The sequence below is a fragment of the Acomys russatus genome, chromosome 10 (genome assembly GCF_903995435.1).
Source record: "Acomys russatus chromosome 10, mAcoRus1.1, whole genome shotgun sequence".
Taxonomy (NCBI): Eukaryota; Metazoa; Chordata; class Mammalia; order Rodentia; family Muridae; genus Acomys; species Acomys russatus.
The window spans coordinates 15300400-15326597 of record NC_067146.1 but is presented as its reverse complement, the minus strand read 5'-3'; the positions used below and the strand labels follow the sequence as shown (position 1 = coordinate 15326597).

General features: G+C 38.0%; 1 protein-coding gene across 1 annotated transcript in view; it reads right to left on the bottom strand.

The window, feature by feature from the left end:
• Positions 1-13870: 13870 nt before the first annotated feature.
• Positions 13871-26198, bottom strand: part of Grm8 (glutamate metabotropic receptor 8) — an 845527-nt gene continuing 833199 nt past the window's right edge. Inside the window, exons 10-11 of the mRNA XM_051151844.1 lie at positions 21245-21491; positions 13871-13920 (exon numbers count right to left, since the gene is read on the bottom strand). Of these exons, the coding sequence (XP_051007801.1) occupies positions 13871-13920; positions 21245-21491 (297 nt within the window). The remainder of the gene's footprint in view (positions 13921-21244; positions 21492-26198) is intronic.

Below are 26198 nucleotides of genomic sequence, written 5' to 3'. Positions count from 1 at the left end.
AGGGATTGTAGAACCCTCACAGAAGATGAATATACAGCTATCACTTGAAACCTTGTTTGATGACCAGTGGTTAAAATCTTTTGTCACTGGACCAAATAAGTCTCCCTGAGGACAACCCAACTGTCCAACATATGGAATCATTTATGTACTTTTGTACTCTACTTCAGTCTTCTAACATAACACACATTTTTAAATGTTTTATGCCCATAATGATTTCAGTTCATGTTCATCTTATTTTGCTCTGAGTTGCTACTATCTCTCTTCAACTATGATTGAATATGAAGCTATTGGTTTGTTTGGAGTACTCTCATAGAGAGTTCTTCAAGAAGTGAGTTTGTTGAGGTCTGGTTTCTCAATGATGAACTTGCATTAACTCAGCCACTTCTTTTACTCCATGCAAAAGAGAGGTAAAGTGCCACACACACACACGCGCGTACACACACACATACACACACACATACACACACACACACACACACACACACACACACACACACACACCATAACTACATAGGTATTCATTTGTGAAAACAATATGTTCCATAAAAAAAAATTTGGTTATTTTGGTTTCTTTGTTTGTTTGTTGACACAGAGTTTCTCTGACTAGTCCCAGACAACCTAGAACTCACTTTGTAGAACAGACTGGCCTCAAACTCAGAAAAACAAAACAAAACAAAAAACATTTCAATTTGAAAAAAGTATTATGACACAAGAAGAGAGATAACATTAAATTTATGGTGTATACTCAGGCTAATAATTTATTCTTTAAAATTATTTACAATTTTCATAAGGTATATTTTTATATATTACCATTATCAACAATATTTAGAATTAACTAATTTCTCCAGCTACATTAACTCTTGAGATACCCATGACATTGCAAACTCTGTTCTTTTATTTTCACTCTGAATTTAACATATATGGGCACTATATACTTTGATCAAATATACCCCAATTCTATCCCTTTACAATTCCTCTCTCATCTCTCCCACCATATCCTCTCCCAAATTCATGTGCTCATTTGTGCGCTCTCTCTCTCTCTCTCTCTCTCTCTCTCTCTCTCTCTCTCTCTCTCTCTCTCTCTCTCTCTCTCTCTGAGAAGTGCATCCACTTAATGCTACCTGTTTGTGCATGAATATAGACCTACCTAATGGGGGCATGTTTAGCCTCTTAGAAGCAGCACTCCTATGAAAAACAGATTCCTATCCCCACAGTAGCTATCAATAGCCAATACCTCCTCATCTAGGAGGAGGACTTTGTGAGCTATTTCCTTGCTCTTGCTTGAATTTGGCTGGCTTGCCCTTGTGCAGGTCTTGTGCACTCAGTATTCAATCTTGTGGGCAACTGTGGGCCCTGTTCTGTCCAGAAACTATTCTTTTGCTGTATAAGGTCAGTACCTCTGCCTTTTACAGTATCTCTGCCCCGTCTTCCACAATAACCCCTGAGCCTGATGGGGAATAGCTCTGACAAAGATGTCCCACTTAGAGGACAGCCCCCTATCGTTTCTTAATCTTTGTATGTGGAACAGTTGTGGGTCTCTGTGTTCATCACCATTTACTGTAAGAAGCAGCTTCCATAGTGAGGCTTGAGAGACGTGTTGATCTACGGCTTTAATATAGATAAGAACTTTGAAGGCAGCTTAACTATAGCATTAGGCTCCCCCACCTAAAACCTGTGAATTAACAAGCCACAAATTTTTTGGACCAGTTAACAGTAGCAGTCATTAGTTCCATAAAAAATTTAAAACAGATCTGTAATCTTTATACTTTTTCCCAATAATGAAAATTTAACATGTGCTCATTCAAGTGACCTTTGTGCCACAGCCTTTAAACAAAATGGTTCCATTAAATAAAATGCCCCCATTAAATATTTCAATTTCATAGCCTAGTTGAACCTTGTGATTACTGCATGTCCACAGCAATTTGAAGCATTTATTTAGCTTAATTCACCATGAATCATTTTGTTCTGGATTTTAATGCTAACCTCACAACATAAAGTGATTGAAAAAAAAAAAGAAATCATTATTATGTATAAGTGGCGAAAATTAAGTTAAATACACTTTAACATACTCCTATGTTTCTAAAGTTGACAGAAATAACGAAGGTACAAAAGTGGCATTTTCTTGTTATTATTCATATTAAGGATTCCATTTTTCCATAGGCAGAATGAGGCTCATAATAGTGGAATTCTATTTGAACAGTATACAGTCAATACCTTTAGAAATTAAGTAAGCATCTAAAGTCTTCTCTTCTTCATTACTAGGACAAAAAATTTCCCCTTCCTTGGAAGACAGCTGCCACTGTTAGCTAGAAAATTATATTGTATACATTTTCATCTAGGGGTCTTTTTTCTGTAATGTTAGGGTTTTGTTTTTCTGCAGTAAAGTAGTGTAGCTGCTTCATAACTGTTAAGTCATAAGACACACGTGCATAAGCCCATCTGTGTTCTGGCTCACTGACCTGGCCCATAATCTCACTATGGACTTTTGTGCTCACCCAGCAGCCCCAAGGACATATTACATATCTGCTTCAGATCTCAAATCTCTTATGGATGGAGTTTTTAAAATTTTGATTTATTATAATTTATTTACATTACATTCGTTATCCCCTTGCTCTTATCTCCCCATTCCCACCCTTGCTCCCTCTTCCCCTCCCCTAGACCTCTGGCAGGGCATGAATGGAAATTCTTATTCAAAAATCCAAAATGGAAATATATAACAATTTGTAAATTTGAAACTTTCATTTTACATTTGTAAATGGAGTCTAGTTTTACTTCTTAGAAATCATAACCCATGTTAGAGAGGAGGTAGGGAAGGAGAATTCTTATGTATTTTGAGGAGGGTAGATTACAGGTTATGACTAGATATTCAAATGTTTAAAACAGTTTGGAAGCCAGCTTTTAAAAAATTGACTGCTGAATCCACTTTTGCAGGCCTGAGTGTCAGCTGAGGGTCCAAATACCTTTTTTCTCCTCTTTGGCCAAGATTTAAGCTTATCAGAAAATGTAGAAAGATCACCAGCAATCCTTTTAATTGTTACTTTCTGCCAAGATTTTATAATATGATAGACTCTGGGGAAGCACACAGCTTCTGATAAAAACAGTGAGAAGGTTTTGGATCCATTAAATAATCACTGGGTTGTAAGAATGCTTGAGACTAAATGGTAATCACTGGGCGCAGCTTGCTCTAGCAGAGGGGTGTTACCCCAGTCTTGTGGATGTGAGGTTCTATTCTTGGCCCAGTACTGGTGCATGATTTGACATTGAGTTTTACTAGTTGTTAGGGCTAATCTTCCCATGGATGACATTATAATAATAATGCACTATATCTTATGAAGAAATTTATGCACTAGTAAACTAAGAAGCTACTTTGCATTAAAAAAAAAACAATCACAGCTTGCCATCTCAAGGGCATAATAAAATCACCCTTATATACATATTGGATGAACTTCTGAATAAGATTACCTTAAATATGGAAGATTATACTGGGCAGCAGTGGCCTACATATTTAATCTCAGCACTCAGGAGGGAAAAGCAGGAAGATTGCTGTGAGTTTGAGACCAGCCTGGTCTACAAAGCGAGCCCAGCATAGCCAAGGCTACACAGAGAAACCTTATCTTGAAAAGACAAAACAAAACCAAAGCACAAACAAATAAAAATTAAAATAAAAGGAAATAGAAGGAAAATTATGTAACCAGGGGTACTTGACACTAAGCTGAAGTAAATTCCCCAAGTGGTCTTGGTTTATTTTCTAATTTATTTCATTGTATTTGAGAGTGGTTCAAATGTCTAATGTGGTATCAAAAATAATACATGGAGAGAGTGGACAGCCTTGTCTTGTCACTGATTTCAGTGAAATTGATTTAAGTTTCTCTCCATTCAGTTTGATATTGGCTATAGGCCTGCTGTATATTGCCTTTATTATACTTAGCTATGTGCCTTGTATCCCTGATTTCTCCAAGACTTTAAACATGACTGGGTGGTGGATTTTGTCAAATGCTTTTCCTGCTTCTAAGGAGAGCATCATGTGGGTTTTCCCCCTTCAGTTTGCTCATATAATGGATGACATTGATAGATTTCCATATATTGACCCACCCCTGCATGCCTGGTATGAAGTCTACTTAGTCATGGTGAATGATATTTTTGATATTTTCTTGTATTCTGTTTACAAGAATTTCATTGAATATTTTTTGCATCTATGTTCAAAGCAGAAATTCATCTGAAATTCTTTTTCTTTGTTGGGTCTTTGTGTGGCTTATGTATCAAAGTGACTATGGCCTCATATAATGAGTTTGGAATATTCCCTCTGATGTTTTCTCCAAGGTTGCCAGATACAAATATCCAAAACACTATGAATGTAACATTTATATAACTTCTGATTGTGTCATGGTTTTCTTGCTTTATGTAGTTTATTGTAAATGCATGTAATAATATAAATGTATATGTAAAAAAAGAAAAATAAATAAAAATAAATAAAAATAAATAAAAATAAATAAATAAAACATGAACCGTGATCAAAATGGCCTACATGTGATCTGGTCTTTCTTTCTTTCTTTCTTTCTTTCTTTCTTTCTTTCTTTCTGTGTTTTTCTTTCTTTCATTTGTTTTGTTGAGACAGGGTTTCTCTGTGTAGCCTTGGCTGTCCTTGGCTTTCTTTGTAGACCAGCCTAGCCTCAGAAACATAGATGTCTGCTAGCCTCTGCCTCCCTGAGTGCTAGGATTATACACATGAGCTACTGCACTAGTCTGTGATCTGGTTTTTCAATGTATATGACTCCTGAAAACTGTACATTAAAGGATTCTTAATAAGACAAAATACCCTAGTTAAATAAAAATTTGTTATTAATTTTAATTCATCCAAAACACATCCAGAACACATCAACTCCTGAAAGATAAGAAATGTGTAAATATCTCCAGGAAGAGGAAGAGGCTAATACTTTCACCTATTTTAATTATTTTTAATATCATTGATATAAATTCTATTATTATGTGCCTTGTTTTCATCTTCATGTAGTGGACACTTTACATTCTTTATATACTGTTTATTAATCTGGTAGGCATGAGTCTGGGATGCCAGACCTAAAAATTAGGTGGACTAAAGTCTCCTGCAATATCTGCCTTTTTCAGAGCATCAGTTTATACTCTGAGGATTAAGAAAGATCACCCGAGTGAAGTTCTTATGAGTTCAAGTTGTATATAATCACAAGGACAAATTGCATGTATCAAAAACATGTTTTTCCATAGAGGTATATAAATAACATCAGCTGAAGTAAACTCACTCCTCTTGAAGTTATTTTTTTTATAGAACAGTGTTTGTTTCTCTTAGTTTATTTATTAATTCAAGTATCACAGGGATAGTTGAGACTCTTTTATAATACAAAGCTTTACAACACAATTGTGAACAGTTATAGTCGATTCTTAACCCTCTATGCTATTTTGTCTTACTTCCAGAATACATCCCAGTGATACTTGCACTTTGTAGTTTTTATCTGCTCTAATTCCTTCCTCCTGATCTTCCTTGGACCTCTACCCAAACCCGAGTCCCCTGCTTCCTCTCCTGACTTCTTCCCCTGCCTGGCAGGAAGTCCAGCCCTATTCTCCCCCTTACTCATTGGTTGGCTGCAAGCTGCTTTACTGACATATCAGGGGGATAATTGGGGAGCAGAGCTTACACAACATTTAGACAGTAAATCAGAATTTAAACTTATGCCTACACACTCCTATCTGCAATACCTGGAGAAGCCTGACAGTGCATTATAAGAACAATTCTGTGCACATTTATACTATGGAATACTACTCAGCTATTAAAAACAAGGGATCCCCAAAATTTCTGGACAAATGGATAGAACTAGAAATGACCATAATGAGTGAGTTCACCCAGAAACAGAAAGAGTCAAATGGTATATACTCATTGATATCTGGACACTAGCCCAAGGGGCATGTCCCATGAAATTCTTCACTTACCAGGAAAGTGCGACAGAGGGGAAGACTTCTTATTGAGACTCTAGGTAAGAGAAGCAAGGGAGAATGGGGAAATAGAAGGCTCCAGAGGCTCCTAGAAACCTACAAGACGAACATTATGATGGGCAGATCTGGGCCCAGGAGTCCTGCTCAAACTATGACACCAGCCAAGGACTATACATGCAGTAAACTTTGGACCCTGATCCAGATCTAGCCAATGGACAGGACATTCTCCACAGTTGAGTGGAGAGTTGGGTCTGACTTTCACATGAACTCTGGTGCTCCATATTTGACCATGTCCCCTGGATGGGAAGGCCTAGTGGCACTCAGAGGAAGGATAGTAGGCTACCAAGAAGAGACTTGATACCCTATGAGCATATACAGGGGGAGGAGGTCCACCTCAGTCACAGTCATAGGGGAGGGGAGTAAGCGGAAAGTGGGAAGGAAAGAGGAATGGGAAGACACAAGGGATGGGATAACAATTGAGATTTAATATGAATAAATAAATTATATATATATATGTATATATATATATCATTGGTTCATACAAAAAAGAAAGAAAGAAAAGAAAAGAAAATGAGGACACAAGGCTCTTAAAGTTTTCTCGCAAGCATTCAGAATTCCCCTCACATGACTACATTCTAGGACTGTGTTCCTACAATATACAAGAAAGCAAAAGGTCTTAACGTAATTTTTTACATTACCCTTGTTGTAAAAATGAAAAAGTGAACTATTAAATGGGTAAAATTATGAAAGAAAATTTAGGCAAACCCATGCGAAATAAGATACTGTATACAGAAGATCATATAATAACAAAAGCAAAGGTTCCCTGCAGGTTCTGGATGCCTGTGAGACCAGGCACTAAACTCTCTGTTAATTCTGCTCTAGGAAAATAAATTAAGTGAAAGTATGAGAGGGACACTAACCCACTCACAAAACCTTAAGCCCCAAATTTGTCTTTCCTACCTACAAGAAGTAGAGGTGTAAAAATGGAGCAGAGATTGAGAGGAAGGCAAACCAGTGACTGACCCAACTTGAGATCCACCCATGGGAGAGAGCCAACCCCTATCACTATTAAGGATACTCTGCTATGCTTGCAGACAGGAGCCTAGAATAACTGCCTTTGAGAGGCTTCGTTCAAAACAGTAGGCTGAACTCGGGGGAACTTTGTGGAAGAGTGAAAGGAAGGAATGAGGAAGCTGGAAGGGTCAGGGACAGCCACCAAAAGAAGATCTACAGAGTCAACTAACCTTGGCCCATTGGGGCTCATGGAGACTGAATGACCAATAAAAGAGCATGCATCCGCTGGACCCCCTAAAAATATGTAGCAGATATGGAGGGTGGCCAACAGAAGTTTGTGGATCCCCTAAAAACGAGAGTAGGGGCTGTTTCTGACTCTGTAGCCTGCTTTTGGATCCTTTCCTCTAGCTGGGCTGCCTTGTCTGGTCTCAGTGGGAGCAGATGTGCTCTTCGATCATCTCTTTGCTCTGTGCTCAATCTCTGATGGCTTTCCACCCACAGAGGCAAAGGGTTTTTTCCCCCTGATAACATATAAAATCTTAAAATCACATGATCTACTCTCAGTCTTGTTAACAGTGAATAGTTTTCTTCCTCAGGACACGTCTCCATTGTTCTTCTCCAAATTTCTCTTCAACAAGACCCTATGCATATCAAACACCTGTTCTTTTAGATCTTCACCCAAATATCTGTCTTCTTGGTCATCCAAATTAAAATGCCACTCCAACCCTCTAATTCACAATGTTCTGTCTTAACTTAATTCTTCCCCGTTTTCCCTTTATTGTTTTTGTAAGTATTGTTGTCCAAACCTTTTTTATATTTATCACCTTTTCTCTTCTGCCAAAATATAATGATCATGAGGGCGCAGATAGGCTTTTGACCCATTGTTATTTTCTCAGCATCTACACAATATCTGCAACATTATGTCTGAATGATTACACTATTTATTTAACATAAAATATAAATTAAGTGAATATAGAATTTTACTAAAGTATATTACTTAAATTCCAGTTTCAATTGTTTTCCTAGGAACCTCTAGAATGACTCTTTCTATTTCAGTGAATATTGGTGAATAAATGTTGAGTATAAAGCAGTCATTTCATTTTGAATGTTGGTCTCCAGTAAACTACTAATGAGTCAGATGAAGGGAGAAAAAAAAATCTTTGAAAACCTAGAATATATGCCAAGAACATTAGCCACTTGGGGAATATTACCAAGTGTGATAAGAAAATTAGAGAGCATAACAGGTAAAACAATAAAACAATCAATAAACCACATACCATCTACTTCATGTTTCTGTCCTTTCTAGTTGCTTCCTCGTCCTTCTCCTGGGAGATAAGCAAATATCCTCAATGAGATTATTGAACTCCAGAAATACTAGTCCTCAGTTTGGGAAAGAATCCCACTGGAAGGCGGAGCTTCAGGCCTCTGTCCTCCCCATTACTTCACTCCTCCCCAGAGTCAACGTGGAGAAGAAAGGTGGGCTACAAACACGGTCCCCACCCTCCAATTTTGACCAGGAAACATAGATTTCAGTGGTAAGACCCTAAGAAAGGTTTTGCTTGGAAAGTTCATTAACATTATAAATAGAAGAACTCATGGATGTACAGAAAATTATCTCATATTTGTCATCATCAGGAGCACTTCTGTGAAACTGATTTCCTTCCTCAGAGTAATATACTACAAGTATTGAGAGGAAATACTTACCAGTAAGACTTTCTAGGAGACAGGGAAAAAGCACTTTCAAAGGTTATTTGTGGGAAACACAGGCAACCATGTATTTATTGATTTATTTATTCTTCTCACCATGTCATATAATTCTGACTCTGAAATGGATATAGAGTGGAGAGTGAGTAGTGAAAATGGAGCTGTGTTAGGATTAAACAATGAAGGGCCATGCTTATCAGAGACATTGGCTGATGGGAACAGGCGGGGTGTAAGAAGGGTGCTTCTCCCATGCTAGCCTGAACTGGAGATTTCATCTAGTACAGTCCAAAAACGTCTGTCCTGTGGAACAGATGACCTCAGCAGCTATGGCTTATCATATTATATAGGATGCTAAATGAAATCTAAAGTTCTCTCACTTATCTCAGCATTTACTGTATATAATAAAAACATTTTATTGTTGTCTCAAGTTCTTTCATACTAGTTTTACCATCTTATCAAGTCCTTTACAAGGTAAAGACGTTGATAAAATTCTTGACTTGTTCAGTTAACCTTTGTTATAAGTTAAAAATGAGACACTTTTAGGATTATGTTTTAACACTCTAGTGTGTTCCACTGGCTATCAAAACTGTTCCAAGATCTACTGAACTTACATAGGAGAGTTTAATCCATGAAAAATTACATGTGCTTACTTTACATCTATAAACATTAATATGATTTTATATATATATATGTGTGTGTGTGTGTATCAGCTTTTGTCAAATCACTTATTAGTATGCAAACACAAAACATATATATATATATGTTATATACATATATGCTAATATAAATTCATATATGTATATACACACAGACACACACAAAAATATGCATGTAACAATGTTAAAAAAAAGAAGTTATAAATTTTAAAGAGAGCAAGGGGAGGCATATGGGAAAATTTGAAGGGAGGAAAGGGAAGGAGAAAATGATGTGCAGTTATATCAGAATCTCAGAAACAAAAAAGATAATAATTAAACACTGACAAAATTATAATCATATCAACAAATCAGCTTTTCTCAAACCACTTAGTAGTAGGCAAACACAAAACATATTTAGTTGGTAAATTTTCTTTTTGTTCATCTTATTCTTTTGAAAGACGAAATGTAAGTCAAATATGTTGTAAGACTTTATATTCATAATACAGAGTTTAAAAGGGAGAACAATTCTGAAGGACTTATAGAGTATTAAATAGAAGGAAAATAGTTCAATAATGAAGTGAATATACCACTATTGCATATTATGCTTCAGAAAGAAAATTTATATAGTACAGCACAAAATAGAATTTGAAATAAAATTATAAGGTGTGCTCTCTCTTTGTCTCAGGAGTAAGATACTTCACAGGCGTCGGTCAGCAAGCCTCTGAACGTTACCGGATGTGGGTCTCTCTTTAAGTCATCTTTCCTTTCCATTGTTCCCATTTTTATCTCATTACTCCTATTGTCAATAAATGACAACTCTAGAGGCAAAAAGAAGTCCTGACAATTACTTCACGGCAGTAGAGTGTGACATCATTTAAACATTCATCGGGTTTAGACAGTGACATCACTTAAACATTCTTCAGGATTAGAGTGTGACATCACTTAAACATTCCTCGGGTTTAGACTGTGACATCATTTAAACATTCCTTGGGATTAGAGTGTGACATTATTTAAACATTCCTCAGGATTAGAGTGTGACATCATTTAAACATTCCTTGGGATTAGAGTGTGACATCATTTAAACATTCCTCGGGATTAGAGTGTGACATCACTTAAACATTCCTCGGGTTTAGACTGTGACATCATTTAAACATTCCTTGGGATTAGAGTGTGACATTATTTAAACATTCCTCGGGTTTAGACTGTGACATCATTTAAACATTCCTTGGGATTAGAGTGTGACATCATTTAAACATTCCTCAGGATTAGAGTGTGACGTCATTTAAACATTCCTTGGGATTAGAGTGTGACATCATTTAAACATCCTCTCTTCATGCCTTGCTGCTCCCTTTGGTCATCTCACTCTAGAAAATGGATGAAAGTACCAACATTAAATACAATTCAATAAATGAAATGAGAAAATCATGACTGCATGACAGAAGTGTTAAGATGTCACTTCTACCCCCAGTCTGAATAAAATATAAATGTCGTGTAACATAGTTTAGAAAATTCATATTATTTCTGGTGTCAGAAAGTGTTGGTCAATGTGTAAGATGCTGAGTTAAAGGCAGAAAGAAAGGGGGAAAAACACCTAACAAGACGTTTCTTCCTAGTTAGGTATTTTGTACTATGGCCATTGGAAAAAAATATTGTTAATTTTTAATGCTAATTTTGTAAAGATTTTAAAAACACAAATTAAGTTAGTCTTGCAATCTCTATTCACATCTTATGGATATTCTCAAATTTAAATTACTTAAAAACTACAATTAGTCTGTGGCATACTATCATTGATTTAAGCCTCTAGTGTTCCCTATCATAAGCTAATTTTTCTTAAACTCAGGTCAGAGTTGGCCCAAGGTCACACTAATACATCTCTCATTGTCTACGAGTGACATTTGCTGAATATTACTTGAGGCTACATTTTTAGCATTCCCTCTGGCATGCTGAGATTAGATGTGACATTTCTTGTCCAGAATAAAACACAAGGTCAATTCGAAAGAATATAATACTGTATTTTTTTTGTGTGCAACTTAGCATTTGCTTATCTATGGGACACAGGCAGTTTATTTTAAACCGCAGGTCTTATGGACCACTACCAAACACTTGCTAAATCCTGCTCATAGGTTGTTAACACTGCCCCAGCCTATAACTGAACCCACAGAAAAATCCTTATGAAACAACCATAGAAGAGGTAGAATTCTCGAGTTTCTACTATAAGAAGGTGCTGGAATTTTCTAGCCCATGCCCCCACTCATGTTATGGAGAATGAAAATGTTTACAAGAGACCGTTTTCTAAGGGGGCAATAGTAGAGAAGAGGATAGGTGTGCACAGATCCATTAGAGCGAGTGTTCCCACTGCTGTGAGTGAAACCAGGCTTTGTATAAAACCAGAAGGGTATCGCCTATTTATGAAAGTGTTCTTAGGTAAAAACACCCACTGGTAAATTTATAATAACAATTTTGAAATAGCATGAGTCATGCTTCATGTTTTCTAAAATATTTAAAACCTTAAAGTAATAAAAAAAATAAAACATGTTCATTTGCTCTGAGAGCCAACTTTGCTGTCAGTCACCCTGTCACCGCCACCTTCCCTCCCTGAAGAGTATCAATCAAAACATGAAACACACTTGAGTTTTTCCCTGTGAAAGAAATTTTAGAAGTATTAAATGCCATTATTTTTTCAATTAAACATGGATATTTATTGAAGCCAAAATAATAAAAATATCTAATGAATCATCAAAATCTTCAGTATGAAGAAAATAGTCACTCATTTTAAAATGAAAACTTCTTGGCATCTCTAACAGCCCTGAGCCACATGGTGCAATATAATAAACATGCAGTGTTAGGATTATTTGTCTCAGTCCAGGTCTTATCTAGAAAATACACCCAGAACTGGATTTGGACTTTAGGTTATAAAATTTTATTTTCCTTAGTTCAGATATGGAAGAGCGATGCATTTATTCTTTGATTAAAATACTACCTGCAAAGAACAACTATAATTTGGAGAAACTCAACATAAACCCAGTCAATATGCATTTCCTCCTGTCCATTGTCACCTGTCTTCTTGGCGACCTAGAAAACAATTCTATGTATGAAAGGAGTCTGCGTGATGCTACAGTGAACCTTATCAGTTAAAGAGAATGGCTGTTAATATCTTGGGTGAAGCTGCCAGAGATGGCTCTTTATACCCGTAAGGAAAGCAATGAGCCATCTAAGCTAACTCAGCACAGAGACCATTTTACTATCAAAATGATCGTAGAGACCCATTGATTTGATGGATGTCTGGGGTTGTGTGTAATAGAGGACCCAGGACAAAAACAGTCACCGACTTTGAAAGCGGTTAACAGACTCCTTTTATCTGCCTTGGTCTGGTTTATTAGCACCAGGCAGGCTTCTTGTTTTCTCTCTCTTTAATGATACTGTTTTATGAAGCAGCGAATGTTTTCATTTAGAAAATAAGAACTCATTGACATGTCATCTGAACTGTGGTTTCTTTAATGATGCCAAGGGAATAAATATGCTAATTCAGGGTTTTGAAGAACGACCCGGGTAAGGCCCATTACTCTGCTGATTTCAGTGATTGCTGGGGCCAGGTGAGAGAAGGTTAATATCACATAGCAGGGGATATTTCAGTATGCAAACGTTTTGAATTAGAAATGATATGGAGAAATTTGGTCATGAAGTGATATATTTCTTCATGACAATTTTCATGACATATTTTTCAAAGTCAAGTTTAACTCACTGTCTACAGTAACAACCCGAAGAGATTTATACCAAACTGCAACATGATTCTTCAGAGGAGTAGTTGCTATGAAGATCTATCACATGAATCAAACATATTTACAAAATCTTACACAAGGAATACCTTTTCATAAAGCAATAAAAGTCCCCTTGCGAACACAAACAACCCAAAGCCATGTTCCTGAAGGAGGTGACGTCAACACAGGGAAAGGCAAGGATCCAAAAGCAGTGGAATATAAACAGGACAGAAGGGATTACCCTGGTTTAAAACTGGAACGAAACAACGCTCAACATTTGCAAAACATTCCTTTATTATTAGAAATAAATTATTTGTATAAAAATTGCATGCGTCAGTCATTGCATTTATTTTGTAGCACAACCCAGGGCTTCAGTCCAGTCAGCCATTACAAGAAAGAGACTCGGAGTCTTATACAAGTTGAACAGTGCGGGACAGGAACAGGAGTTCTCACAATCACAGAAAAGTACAAGAATAACATCAGACATGGTTTATTTCAACAGCATTTTTTTTTCACAAGCTAACATTAGTTTTCCTTTTGAGATTTTTTTAAAACTGCTCACAGGTAAGCAATGCTTTAGCTTGACACTCATTGGTTGTGTTGTATAAAACGGGGCTTCTTTGCTCCTCAATATTGATACTTTTGGCTCATGGCTAATTTTTTGTTCCTTACAAGACTATTGATCTGATTGATTGTAGTCTATGGAGATCTCCAGGAGTGCATTTTTTTTTTCAGTCTCGGGTTCAGTATTTAAGAACACTCGGCACCTTCCTTCAGATGGTGCCACTTCTCTCCTTAGATGGAATGGTTGCTGTAACTGATATATGTTGTCTTGGTAGAAGAAGCTGTTGACGAAAATTAGCACAAGTTAATAATACACAATAACCACTTCGCTGGCACAATCCCAGAATTCAAGTTCTACCAGAACTGTCTAATGATAACGCTTTTAAAAACATGTTACCTAGTATTTGAAACCATGCAGTAGAAATCCAATGAGGAATTCAGCCAAAATATTAATCTGAAAAAGCTCTGAGTCCAGTATAAAGTACATGGAAAACTAGCAAAAATGTGAATACAAAAATACTAATCATTAGGAAACTTAAGTTAAATTTATTTATATGTTTGCTTGATAAATTGAATTTTCATATACATAAAAAGAAAGAAGACACCAATGTCCTAAAAAATAGACATTAAAAAAATTTACCAGACTAAATCAAAAATTTAATCACCCAATGAATTCTATAACCAAGTGGTTATAAGTAGTTGTGCCTTGACAATGTTCATCTTTTATTAATAATTAACAATAATTTCAGACTTTAGAAATTAAGATGCCAAAATCTCAAGTATATATGACTTTTAGCTTCATATTGACACTGTCAATAGATACGTGTATATATGTGTTCTTTTAAAAATTTCTCAATTAAGGGACACAAGGAATTAAAGTCTCAAAGGATAATATTAATATTTAGGTCTTCTGGTACCAGCTTACTATAAAACAGCCCTCACTGTTGTAAGATTATTAGACACAACAGTATGTACAGCAAAAATTCCGTCTAATTTATACTCATGCTAATTCTCCCAGACAACACAAAACTAAAGGCAAATAATTTCAAATTTTAAACATAGTTATTGTGTGAAAATGTTCAAAATTGTTACCTCTTTTATGTTAAATACTAGAATAACTGTATTTAAAAACAGATCCTCATGGCTCTGTGACAAGCATTGTGACTGAGTCATCTCCTGTCCTTCTGTGGTCCTACTGGAGAGCCCTCTTTCCAAAAGGTAAGCCTCCTACTGCATTTTATGTGTATGTGTGCGCAAAGTGAGGTGCAGTGCTTTTTATATTATATTGGTTTACTTTCAATGTTCATGCTTTGATTCATATAATGTATTTTGTGCTTCTTCTCAAAGAAAACAAAATCGACACCTTTTTCTGCTTCTGACGAATTTGTCATTAATTGCTTGTAGCTGTGATGGAGAAATCACACTGAGTTAGAAAAGTGACTAGCAAAATGGCCACGGAAGCTTGTGCACTATTCACTGTTATCAGAAATGTCTGAAAGTGTAGGAGATATTTATTAAATATGTATAGTGCAAAAAGGAGAAGAGACATGAACAAGTATGTTACAAACATGCCTGCTAAAGTGGAAGGGGTGAATCTTACCACACCCCAACCATAGCAAAGAGCTACAGGCAACTCAATAGTGCTGAAAGTAAGGGACCAGTCATCCCTATGGACGACTACACCCATTGACTCTACAATATGAAATCATCAGTCCTGAAAATACAGACACCCAAGCAACGTACACGCATTAAACATGATAAGCTATGGGAAGGGAGAGAACGCATTTTCATTTGCAAATGGTTACCAATTGGAGATAACTTCTGGGTCAGGGATGCGGCCCTGTGCCCACTTTTCCTTCCTGCTCCAGGACCCCATCTGGTACAGACCCCTGCAGGCCCTATGGATGCTTGCTCAGTCTTTCTGAATTCATATGTGCATTGATCATATTGAATTAGAGGGCCTTGTTTTCTTGGTGTTGTCCATCCCCTCTGACTCTTACACTGCATGTCCTCTGCCTCAGGGTCCCCTGACCTCTGAAGGTAGAGGTTTGATGGAAACATCTCCTTTGGGGCTGAGGGTTCCAAGGTTCCTAACTTTCCGCATAAGGGCAGGCTGTGGGTCTCTGTTTGTTCCCAATTGCTGCAGGAGAAGGCAGCTCTAATGATGGCTGAGCAAGTACTGATCTATAAATCTAGCAGAATGTCATTACAAGTTACTTTATTGACATCTTTTTTTGAACAGTACTATTCAGTTTTATCTTAGGTCCCTAGGCTATTTTATTAATATATAATATATATTTGATACATATATTTTAATATATTTTTCTCTCCTTTAAGCTACAGGTCTTTTGCATGGCTCCCACTTTAGTTGTTTTTGTCGGATTTTCTGAACATTAAAATGAAACGTGAGTCTCTGCATTGATCTCTATTTCTTCTGTCTTTTCTTATGCGCTTTTCCTTCTGTTTGTTTTGTCCTACCCCAATGTGTTAGCTTTTGTTCTATCTTATTATGTTTTATTTTATTATATCTTATTTTTATTTTATTAATCCTACAATGACTAATGAGAGACAGAATGTAGGATCCAGTTGGGAAAGGACGTGGGGAGGAACTCTGGGGCTAGAGGGAAGGAAATGCATAATGAAGGTATATTATGAGAGAAAAAAATCTATTTTCAATAAAATAAAATAAGAATGAAGCAACAACAAGAGGCAACTTCAAATGTCAGATAATTTTCATGACTCATTATTTCAGAAGTATTATGGATCAAAATAGATTAAAGATATGCCGATGCAGTAACAGAGGGACTGTTTTGACAAAGTTCATATGTGTATATGCTCTTTTGAAAACCAGTTTTTGAACAGGGCCATAGTAAACTTCCTTGGGTGTGACACACTGTGTTTCTAGGGTAAAGAAATGCAATTGCAGCTGTGCTTGGTGGCACACGCCTTTAATCCCAGCACTCGGGAGGCAGAGGCAGGTAAATCGCTGTGAGTTCGAGATCAGCCTGGTCTACAAAGTGAGTCCAAGACAGCCACGGCTACACAGAGAAACCTTCTCTCAAACAAACAAACAAACAAACAAACAAACCAAAAAAAGAAAGAAGTACAATCGCTGTCATTATTTATTAATGAATGTATCACATTAAACGCAAGTATGGTAATAATATGCCGTGCTGAAAAGCTTTGCATATATAAACTTTGTTTCTACTCTCCTCTCTGTTCTGAAACCATAAAAAAAAAATATGCCATGTAATGCACAGTCAGGAGATGAGTCTCCTTCCTAAATTCACATTCTTTGGAAGTATCATATGAAGTTCTGAAATTTTAATCTATGTCACGGAAGTCTGGGTGGAGTCCACAACTTACTTTTTTTCATTTCGTTGTTTTTAACTTTTATTTTTTATAATGTGTTCACATTACATCCTGATTGTAGCACCTTCCCTCATCTGCTGTTCCCACCCTCTTTCCCACTTCTCCCATATTCCCCTCTTCTAGTCCTCTGAAACATAGGAGCCCTCCTCCCCTACCATCTGGTCCCAGACTAAGCTCGCCTCAGGACTGCTGCATCTTCTTCCTCTGTGGGCTGGCAAGGCTGCCCAGCCAGGGGGAAGTGATCAAATACCAGGCAGGCACCGATGCACAGACCTAAAGACACCAAATAACAAGGAGGACCCTAGGGAGGATGGTGGATTCGCAACCAGAAGGGCAAATGCAATAATACAGTAGACATCGGAAATGGCTGAAGAACCAGAACAGGATGGGAGTCTATCATTTGTCCTCGGAAAGACCTAGCAGGGGTCCACGCAGACCCAGAGACTCACAGCTCAAGGAGGGCAGAGCGCTGGGAGTCCTTCCCATGTGAACTCTGGTGCCCTTAATTTGATCACTTCCTCTTGATGGGGAGGCCTGCAGCACAAAGAGGAAGGGGAAGCAAGACCTGACAGGATGGTGAGGGAGGAGGTCCCCTTCTGCCAGAGGTCAAGGGCAGGGGAATAGCATGAAAGGGGGGAACGGGAAGATAAAACTGAGGGGATAACAATGAGTGGGGAGGGGTAGAAAGAGACCAACAAAGGCAACAAATCTGGACGCAGAGGGCCTGCCGAAACTATTGCATGGGCACAATGCACAGAGAGAACCTAGATCTCTCGTTCAGATGTAGTCAATGGGCAGTGCAGTCTCCATGAGGAGAACAGGGGCTCTCTCTGACACAACTCACTTTTAAAGCAGAGCTTCTGGGTCTGGAGGGAATGTTCATACTTAAGAACACTTATGCTTAATGCTCTTCCAGACAAGCTCAGTTTGGTTCTGAATGCCCATGTCAGGCAGCTCAAAACTGCTTGTGACTTCATTTCCAGGGAATCTGTGGCCCTCTTCTGGATTCTACAGGTACCCGTATTCACAGATAGCACTCACTCACACAGACATACATATATTTGTACACATGTATATACATACAAATCTTAAACTTATACACACACATATGTATGTATGTATGTATGTATGTATCACTATTTAGTCAGAATAAAAATTTCCAGCAACAGATTAGTAGCCACAGTTACCAAGATATTCCCTATACTAAAATAAAAGAGAGTATGCTAATATAATAGTAGTTCTTCATTTTAATTTCAAATACTCTTATATTAACTACAGCCCAAACTTTCATTCAGGCAGTAATTCACATTATCTTGATTTATCTTTACTACTTTTACCTTCCAAATGTGGAAGCTCACCCTCCTAACACCGTTCATGTTTGCAATGTCTCTTTCTCATTTTAGAGAAATCAGAGAAATGTGTACACATTATATAATTTCAACATCCACAGAAAATAACAAGGAAAATAGTCAGTGTTTTTGGACTGATTTAACAATACAATACTGGTGTGTATCGATGGTGGATATTTTACTTTGAGGGGAAGCTATTTGCTCTTCAAGGGCTTGGAAAAGGATATTGATTTTTCCTCCCATCATGTTCCTTAGGTGGGCCTGGGATGATTGGTATATATTCTACCAAAATGTTAGCTGTTTCATTTGAAACCCCATTATGTCCTTTTCTCGACGGCCACAAAAATCACAGGTCGAACAGTGTCTGGTGATTCACGCTCCCACTGCCAGAAGTGAGAGGGCATAGTGCCAAGAGCGGCTGACTGGCATCTGCATGGGCTTTTAATCCCTACACTAGTGCTTTCAAATTGGAAAACAGGAAAGTTCTGGCCCCAGATCACCAGAATTTTGCTAATAGTCCCGTCATTGGTAAATTGTTTACCTATCGGTTGTGATAAAGAGTGATCATACCCATTTGTTACTAAAATCTGTCCGACTGTGTCAGCTCTTGCACGTTCACATTGTTGCTTTTGGAAAGAACGGTGTCTGTGTGGGAAGTAGTTCTTGAGATGTGACAAGATTTCATTCTCTAAAGGTGACTGAGATTTTTACGAGATAATCTTCTTGGAGTCAAGAGGGCTTAGGCCATTGAGGTTTCAGGTTTTTTTAATTTGTTTGTTTGTTTGTATAGTGTGTGTGTGTGTGTGTGTGTGTGTGTGTGTGTGTGTGTATGTGTATGCTTGCCGCTCAAAGTGTATGTGGAAGTCAAAGTACATCTTGTGAGAGTTAGTTATCTCCCTCCACACTGTGGGACCTGGGATTCACTTCAGGCTGTCAGACTTGGTGCTGAGTTCCTTCACCTGCTCTGGCACCTCATCAGCTCTTTAGCTGATGAGCTTACTCAGCATGTTTATACATGTGAGATTATCTCTCTGCACATTACAATATGCATTGCTCATATACTTAAGTCAGAGAAAACTTTGTCACTCCAGTGGAAATTATCAATTTCTTTATTAATTAAGCAGACTAAAACCAATTCTTTGTCTTCTTTTGTATTTAATTTTTGTAGTATTTTGAAAGAGAATGGCCCACATGGAGTCATAGAGAGTGGCACTATGAGGAGGTCTGGCCCTGCTGGAGGAAGTGTGTCACCAGGGGCAGAATTTGAGGTTTCAGATGCTCAAGCCAGGCCCATTGGCTTATTCTCTGCATATCAGGATGCAGAACTCTCTGTCACCATGTCTGGCTAGATGCTGCCATCTTCCTGCCATGATGATGATGGACTAAAGCCAGCCCCAGTTAGAAGTTTTCTTGTAAGAGTTGCTGTGGTCATAGTGGCTCTTCAGGGCAATGGAAACCCTAAGACAAAGTCAAAAGAATACCAAGCAGGAAAAAGACAGTGATAATGGTCTCAGGGGGTAAGAAAGTACTTTCGTTCTTGGGTAGTCTTGTTTTTCTGAAATAGGATCATGTATTAAGCCCAAGTCACAGAATCAGAACCCCCTTGCCTCAGTCTCCCAAATGCTGGCATAACATATATGCAACAGCAACACTAACACTTATCTTTATTAATACAGACTTATACAATGGCATTCCCAAAACACTGAGAGGCACTCTAGAGTAAGGACTTCAGCTCTGATTTATTTTTCTTTAATTTGTTTATACAACCAAGTAATATACGTGAAATTTTTATTATCTTCTACTTCTAAATCTTTACACTACAAATAACTAACTTGTTTACTGACTTTCTGTGGATACCAAGAATGCCTTAACTCTTAAGTTAAATTTTGATGGATGATCAAATCATCTTACTGTTACCAGATGGGGATTTTGGGTCAACTACATAGCAAAGAAAAGTAGGTTAAAAAAGTGGGAGAAAAGATTCTGTCTTTAGGTCCAGGAGGTTTTCAAGGCTTATTTTAAATGCACAAATTCAACAAAGAAATCAAGAAAAGTTAAAAGGAGAGCAGCTGGCACACACCTGTAATTCCAGTACTGCAGAGGCAGAGGCAGGCGGATCTCTGTGAGTTTGAAGCCAACCTGGTCCACAAAGCAAGTCCAGGCCAACCACAGAAACCCTGTCTCAAGAAAACCAAAGAAGAAGAAGAAGAAGAGGAGGAGGAGGAGAAAAGAAGAAGAGAAGGAGGAGAAGGAGAAGAAGAGGAGGAGGAGAAGGAGGAGGAGAAAAGAAGAGAATAAGAAGAAGGAGAAGAAGAAGGAGAAGAAGAAGAAGAAGAAGAAGAAGAAGAAGAAGAAGAAGAAGAAGAAGAAGAAGAAGAAGAAGAAGAGAACACAAGGAGAAACCTAGTACTTATGATGACTCCACTGGAGATGTTAATGAACTCTTTTCTCATTTCCCCAATACCCAAACAACTTGTCAATTATTTGTGCTTGGTCTGGAGTACTCATTCCTCAAATATCACAGATAAACTAAAATAACAAGAAGTAGCCAATATTGAAGCAACAAACACTGGAGAATAATTCCTAAGTTTCAGAACTGAATCTTGTAAATGAAACAGCATCCCAAATGCCAAGCCCTGTGATACCTCAAAGGAGGAGCTAAACTGCCATAGCTTGCTAAAGAGCTCTGGTGGGCAGTTTATATGCTTGGAACAACTTCTCATTTGTACACATTTAGCTCTGTGACAGTCTCAGGGTATGTGTGCACCAGCATGCCCATAGAACTATGTAGCAGAGTTCCCAAGACTGATAGAAGAATGTTCCACGTACATCTATTAGGCTGTGCTCCCGCTCTTGACCATCTCAAAGTCTACAGGTGACTTACTGTTGGTCTCGAGACTCTCACAGAGCTCGCTTTTCACCTCGCCATTTGGCCTGTCATTTCCTTTTTGGATCAGTTTGCTTTGCATGGTAGCAGCTGTCACCACAGCCTTGAAGCTTCTCTTGCGTTTCTGAACATTCTGCTCTGGATGAAAAATTATAATATAAACTTTGGGCATATAGAGCATTCCCAGAGACACTGAAGCACTTAAACTCATGGAGACAGTAAGTGTTGTTGTCTGGATGTACATCTGAGGAGAGGAAAAAAAGAAAAAGAGTCATGGTTATTAAGTCTGACTAGTAGGAGATAAATAACACACCATTTTCTAAAATGATTCTAGTTTCTCTCCTATAGCTACATTGGAGAATATTTACCGTAATTGCCCTTGACTGCAGTCAGGCTTTCACTAGACAAACTACTAGATGAGTGATTTTACATTTTAAGATCCTCATTCCTTAAAACAAATTGAGAAGGGGGTGGAGCTTATGTTACTTTTTAGATATCAAACTGTATAAGGAAAGAGGAAAAAATACAGCGACAAGAGACTAACACTTTGCACCACATTCATCTTCTTGAAAAGATACTAGTGGGCGAAATGATCATGGCAATACTTAAAGAGTAAATTACATGCAGTAAAGACAGAGAGAGAGCGTACAGCAACCTAGGGCATAGGACCGTTGTTCTCACATCATTATGTACTTTCAACCACCAAACCTGGTGAAAATCACAAAAATGATAAAGGGGCTTGTGAGTTAGCAGCCTGCCTAACGAACACTTTCTGGGACTTCTCAATGAGTATTTGACATCAAAATAAATATAGGAGCTTCAACAAAAACCTGACAGATCTCCTCCTGGGGATATGAGAGAACCCAGTGGTTAAGAAAACTTGTAGCTCTGGAAGAGGACCCGGGGTCAACGCCTGGCACCTAAATGGTGCATCACAACCATTCATAATTCTAGGTATATAAGATGCAACACCCTTCACTGACATTCATGGGTGCTGAGAATCCATGTGTTACAGAGACATACATGTAAGCAACACACACACACACACACACACACACACACACACACACACACACACACTAAAATAAATATATAATTAAGAAAAAGAAAGATTTCCTCCTTCCAGATGTCAGATATGTGCTCTGGCAGTGGAGACTCGGGAGCATATTTTGGAAATCACTTCCCTATGCTGAACCCTTGCCACATGCCACTATATATGATTGAGAATCTTATGGGAAATACAGAAAAGGAGCAAGAACATGAAATAGAAAAGGGGATGTGAATGAGAAAGTGTCTGTGGAGACTCGAGAAAGAACTAGCTGGTGGAAATCAGCAAAATACAGTGTTCTTATTTGATATTTTAAATAATAAATACATCTAGATCAGAGTGGCCTGCTGACATATATATAGAGGACTGTCTTGATGCAGTCAATGGATGCCGGTAGCTAATATAGATAGCACCATTCCCAAGGCTCTGCAGGTATAGAGAGAAGATTATACACGAGCAGGATGCTTGCATGCATTTCCCCTTGAATGTTGATTGTGGGTATGACTAGCTGATTCAAGTTCATACACTGACTTCCACACAATGGTCAGTTGTAACCTAGAAACATGCCCCAGCCAGCCTAAGTTTGAATTCCAGCACCATTACAAATATATAACGTGTGTGTGTGTGTGTGTGTGTGTGTGTGTGTGTGTGTGTGTGTGTGTAGACAAGGAAGGAAGCTTAAAACATCTGGAGTTTACTGGCATGAGAAAAGCCTCATTCACACCTGACAATTGGACAAATGTATAATCTCATTTTTCTCTCTGGCTCTTATTTTATTACCGAGGAACTCACACTTTTATGGTATTATTTAATAGAATAATATGTGTTTGTTCAATATAGACCATAATAGTAACTCACAGAAGTTACTCACCATAAACCTTCGACTCTAAAAGGTACTAACACAGCTTCCTTCCAGGGGTGTGTGAAAAGAGAGATAACCCATAGACAGCTGTACAGACCAGGGAGTCCGGGGAGAGATCCATGTACAGCTAAATTCTACTAGATGTCCAGGACGTGGCCACTGTAATCTCACTTTGAAGTACACAGAGCAAGTTTTCTTTTTCAAATCCAACTTATTTATTGATACTGAGAGTTGCATACCTAAAATAGCACCTCTCTCCTTCACAATTAGATGACCTACTGGGTAGAGGGAGGGATTGCATTATTTCACCCCCAAACCATATCAATTTGTCAAGAGACGTTGAGAGTGGCATCATGTACTCCTTTTTCATTCTTCTTAGCTAGTCCCCACCTCTGTTCCTGTAGCTTCTCCATCACTATAGAAAGGGAGTTGCTCTTCCGTCACGTGCTCTGAGGCCCTGCTCTTTTCTCATCTCCCAAACACCACCAGTGTTTTGAATATGAAATGGCTGGGTGCACTGGAGTGGACTGAAGAACTCTGGGAAACCACAGAGGAGAACCCAGATGTGGTCTCCAAATGCGATGCCTCTTCCCGGGCCTATTGCAGCCTTCTCTTCACGCCCAGCAGATCATTTGTGCACATCCGCCATTTTCTGAAAACAGGCCATGATCTCAAATTCTGAGGGAAGCTGGAGGATGTTCTGAATTTCTGTGGCAATGCTCAATCTTTTTCTTTCAAAGAGCTGCCTGAATTCAGATCTCCACAGATGCTGGCCTTTTACCTGATGCTTTTTCAATCCCTTTGCAGCTGAGGTAGTCTATAGTGATACATGAGAATAAAGCAACTTTATGCTAACCCTCCTTCAGGTCTCACACCTTAAACACTGGGTGGTACCGAGTTCTGAAATCATTTTTAGCCCTTTACACATGAACACACACACACACACATTACACATGAACACACACACACACACACACACACACACACTGAAATCATTTTTAGCCCTTTACACATGAACACACACACACACACACATGAACACACACACACACATGAACACACACACATACACACACACAGACACACACACAGACACACACACACACATGAACACACACACACATGAACACATACATACACACACACACACATGAACACACACACACAGTATTTAACTGTAAAAATCAATATTCTTCCTATTGTCTTTTAGCCTTTTGCCTAAGATCAAGGGGAAAAAAATCAATATTCTCTTTTAAAGTTTTTTAATTAAAATAGAATTATGTCTCTTCCCCTAATTCCTTTCTTGGCCTATTTTCTTTGACTATATTTGCTACATAGACATTTATAAATGTGTGTATATACATTCATATATATGTACATATCTATGCAAGAATACACAGACATATATTTAGCTATGAGACAGTCTTTTCTTGAAATAGCTGGAAAAATAAATAATCTTTATGCTTGAGAGAAACTCTGGATTCTGAACATTCAAAGAATCATGGTGAAGTCTTACTCTTGGAAAAATCACTGTCCTGGGTGTTGTGAACCTATCGGTAGGTTAGAGATGTCATTCTGTGATTCCTCTAGTGAAGATACAGAGGTCTTTGATCTGAATTATTTGCTGATTCTCATTACACTCTCTTTGGGATTAGGAAGCATGTTTGTGAAATGAAGTGTCAAATCAAAAGCTGAAAGTGCAGCATTGTGAATAAAAAGATTGTCAACATAGTATCAGCCTGATTCATGACTATGCTCCGAATTTTTAATTTTAAACTATTTTTATTTTATTTTATTTTTTAATATATTTTATTAATTTACTCATATTACATCTCAATTGTTACCCTATCCCTTGTATCCTCCCATTCCTCCCTCCCTCCCATTTCCCCCTTACTTCCCTCCCCTATGACTGTGACTGAGGGGGACCTCTTCCCCCTGTATATGCTCATAGGGTATCAAGTCTCTTCTTGGTAGCCTGCTATCCTTCCTCTGAGTGCCACCAGGTCTCTCCATCCAGGGGACGTGGTCAAATATGGGGCACCCAAGTTCGTGTGAAAGTCAGACCCCACTCTCCACTCAACTGTGGAGAATGTCCTGTCCATTGGCTAGATATGAGTAGGGGTTCGAAGTTACTGCATGTAATAGTGATTAGTATCTATAAACAGTGTGTGATCAAATGACATGTGGGATATGAGCTTTGATAAGCGCTGAGATGATGTTTGTTTGTGTTTTAAAGGAGACTAAAGATCCTTTAGGTGGGTGTATAGGTGCATACTCAGAAGTCAGGAGCTGAGGCAGGAGGATTGTAGGTTTATGGCCATAGCCATGAGTAACATGCTATCAAAGCCAGGTGAGGTTAGCTACATAGAGAGAACATGCTTCATAAAAGCTAACCAGCTACTGCCAATCATATGAATGAGGAGTCTTTACATTCAGAGGACGGATTTTCAGATCATCATTTCTACATGGGCATTCTTTCTCCTGAAGGCACCAGACACAAGATGGTGAAAACATAGTAGACAGTTAAACTGAGAGTCACACGTTCAGGTAAACATACAACGAATAATTAGCAAATACTTAAAATCATGAAATGAAAATTATTTTTTTCATATTATGAAAAGCAGCATCAAAGTCAATAAAAAGGAAAGTAAAAAAAAGGTAGAAAATAAAAAAATACAGACACAAAATAGCCAAAGACCTTAGCTAAACGTTTCGAAAGAATAGATCTATAGAAAACATCAAATAAGCATTGAGGAGACCAACAGACTGATAATAATAAAAGCAAAGAGATCCTAAATATCTTTGTTCTTGATGTGAAGGAGATTGGTTGTAGACATCAAAATGAATGAAGGTAGTGAAGATTCAGTATGCCATGTCTTAAGGAAATAAAAGATCTATTGGGGAGAGAAAGGCTTATAGGAGTTACAGGAGTTGCAAAGATTCTGTGGATGTGTAAGCAATCATGAGATCACTATTTATTTTAGCTATTTAAAGATGAATATACAGGAGTTAGAGGAATAGTTCAGGAGTTCAAAGTACTG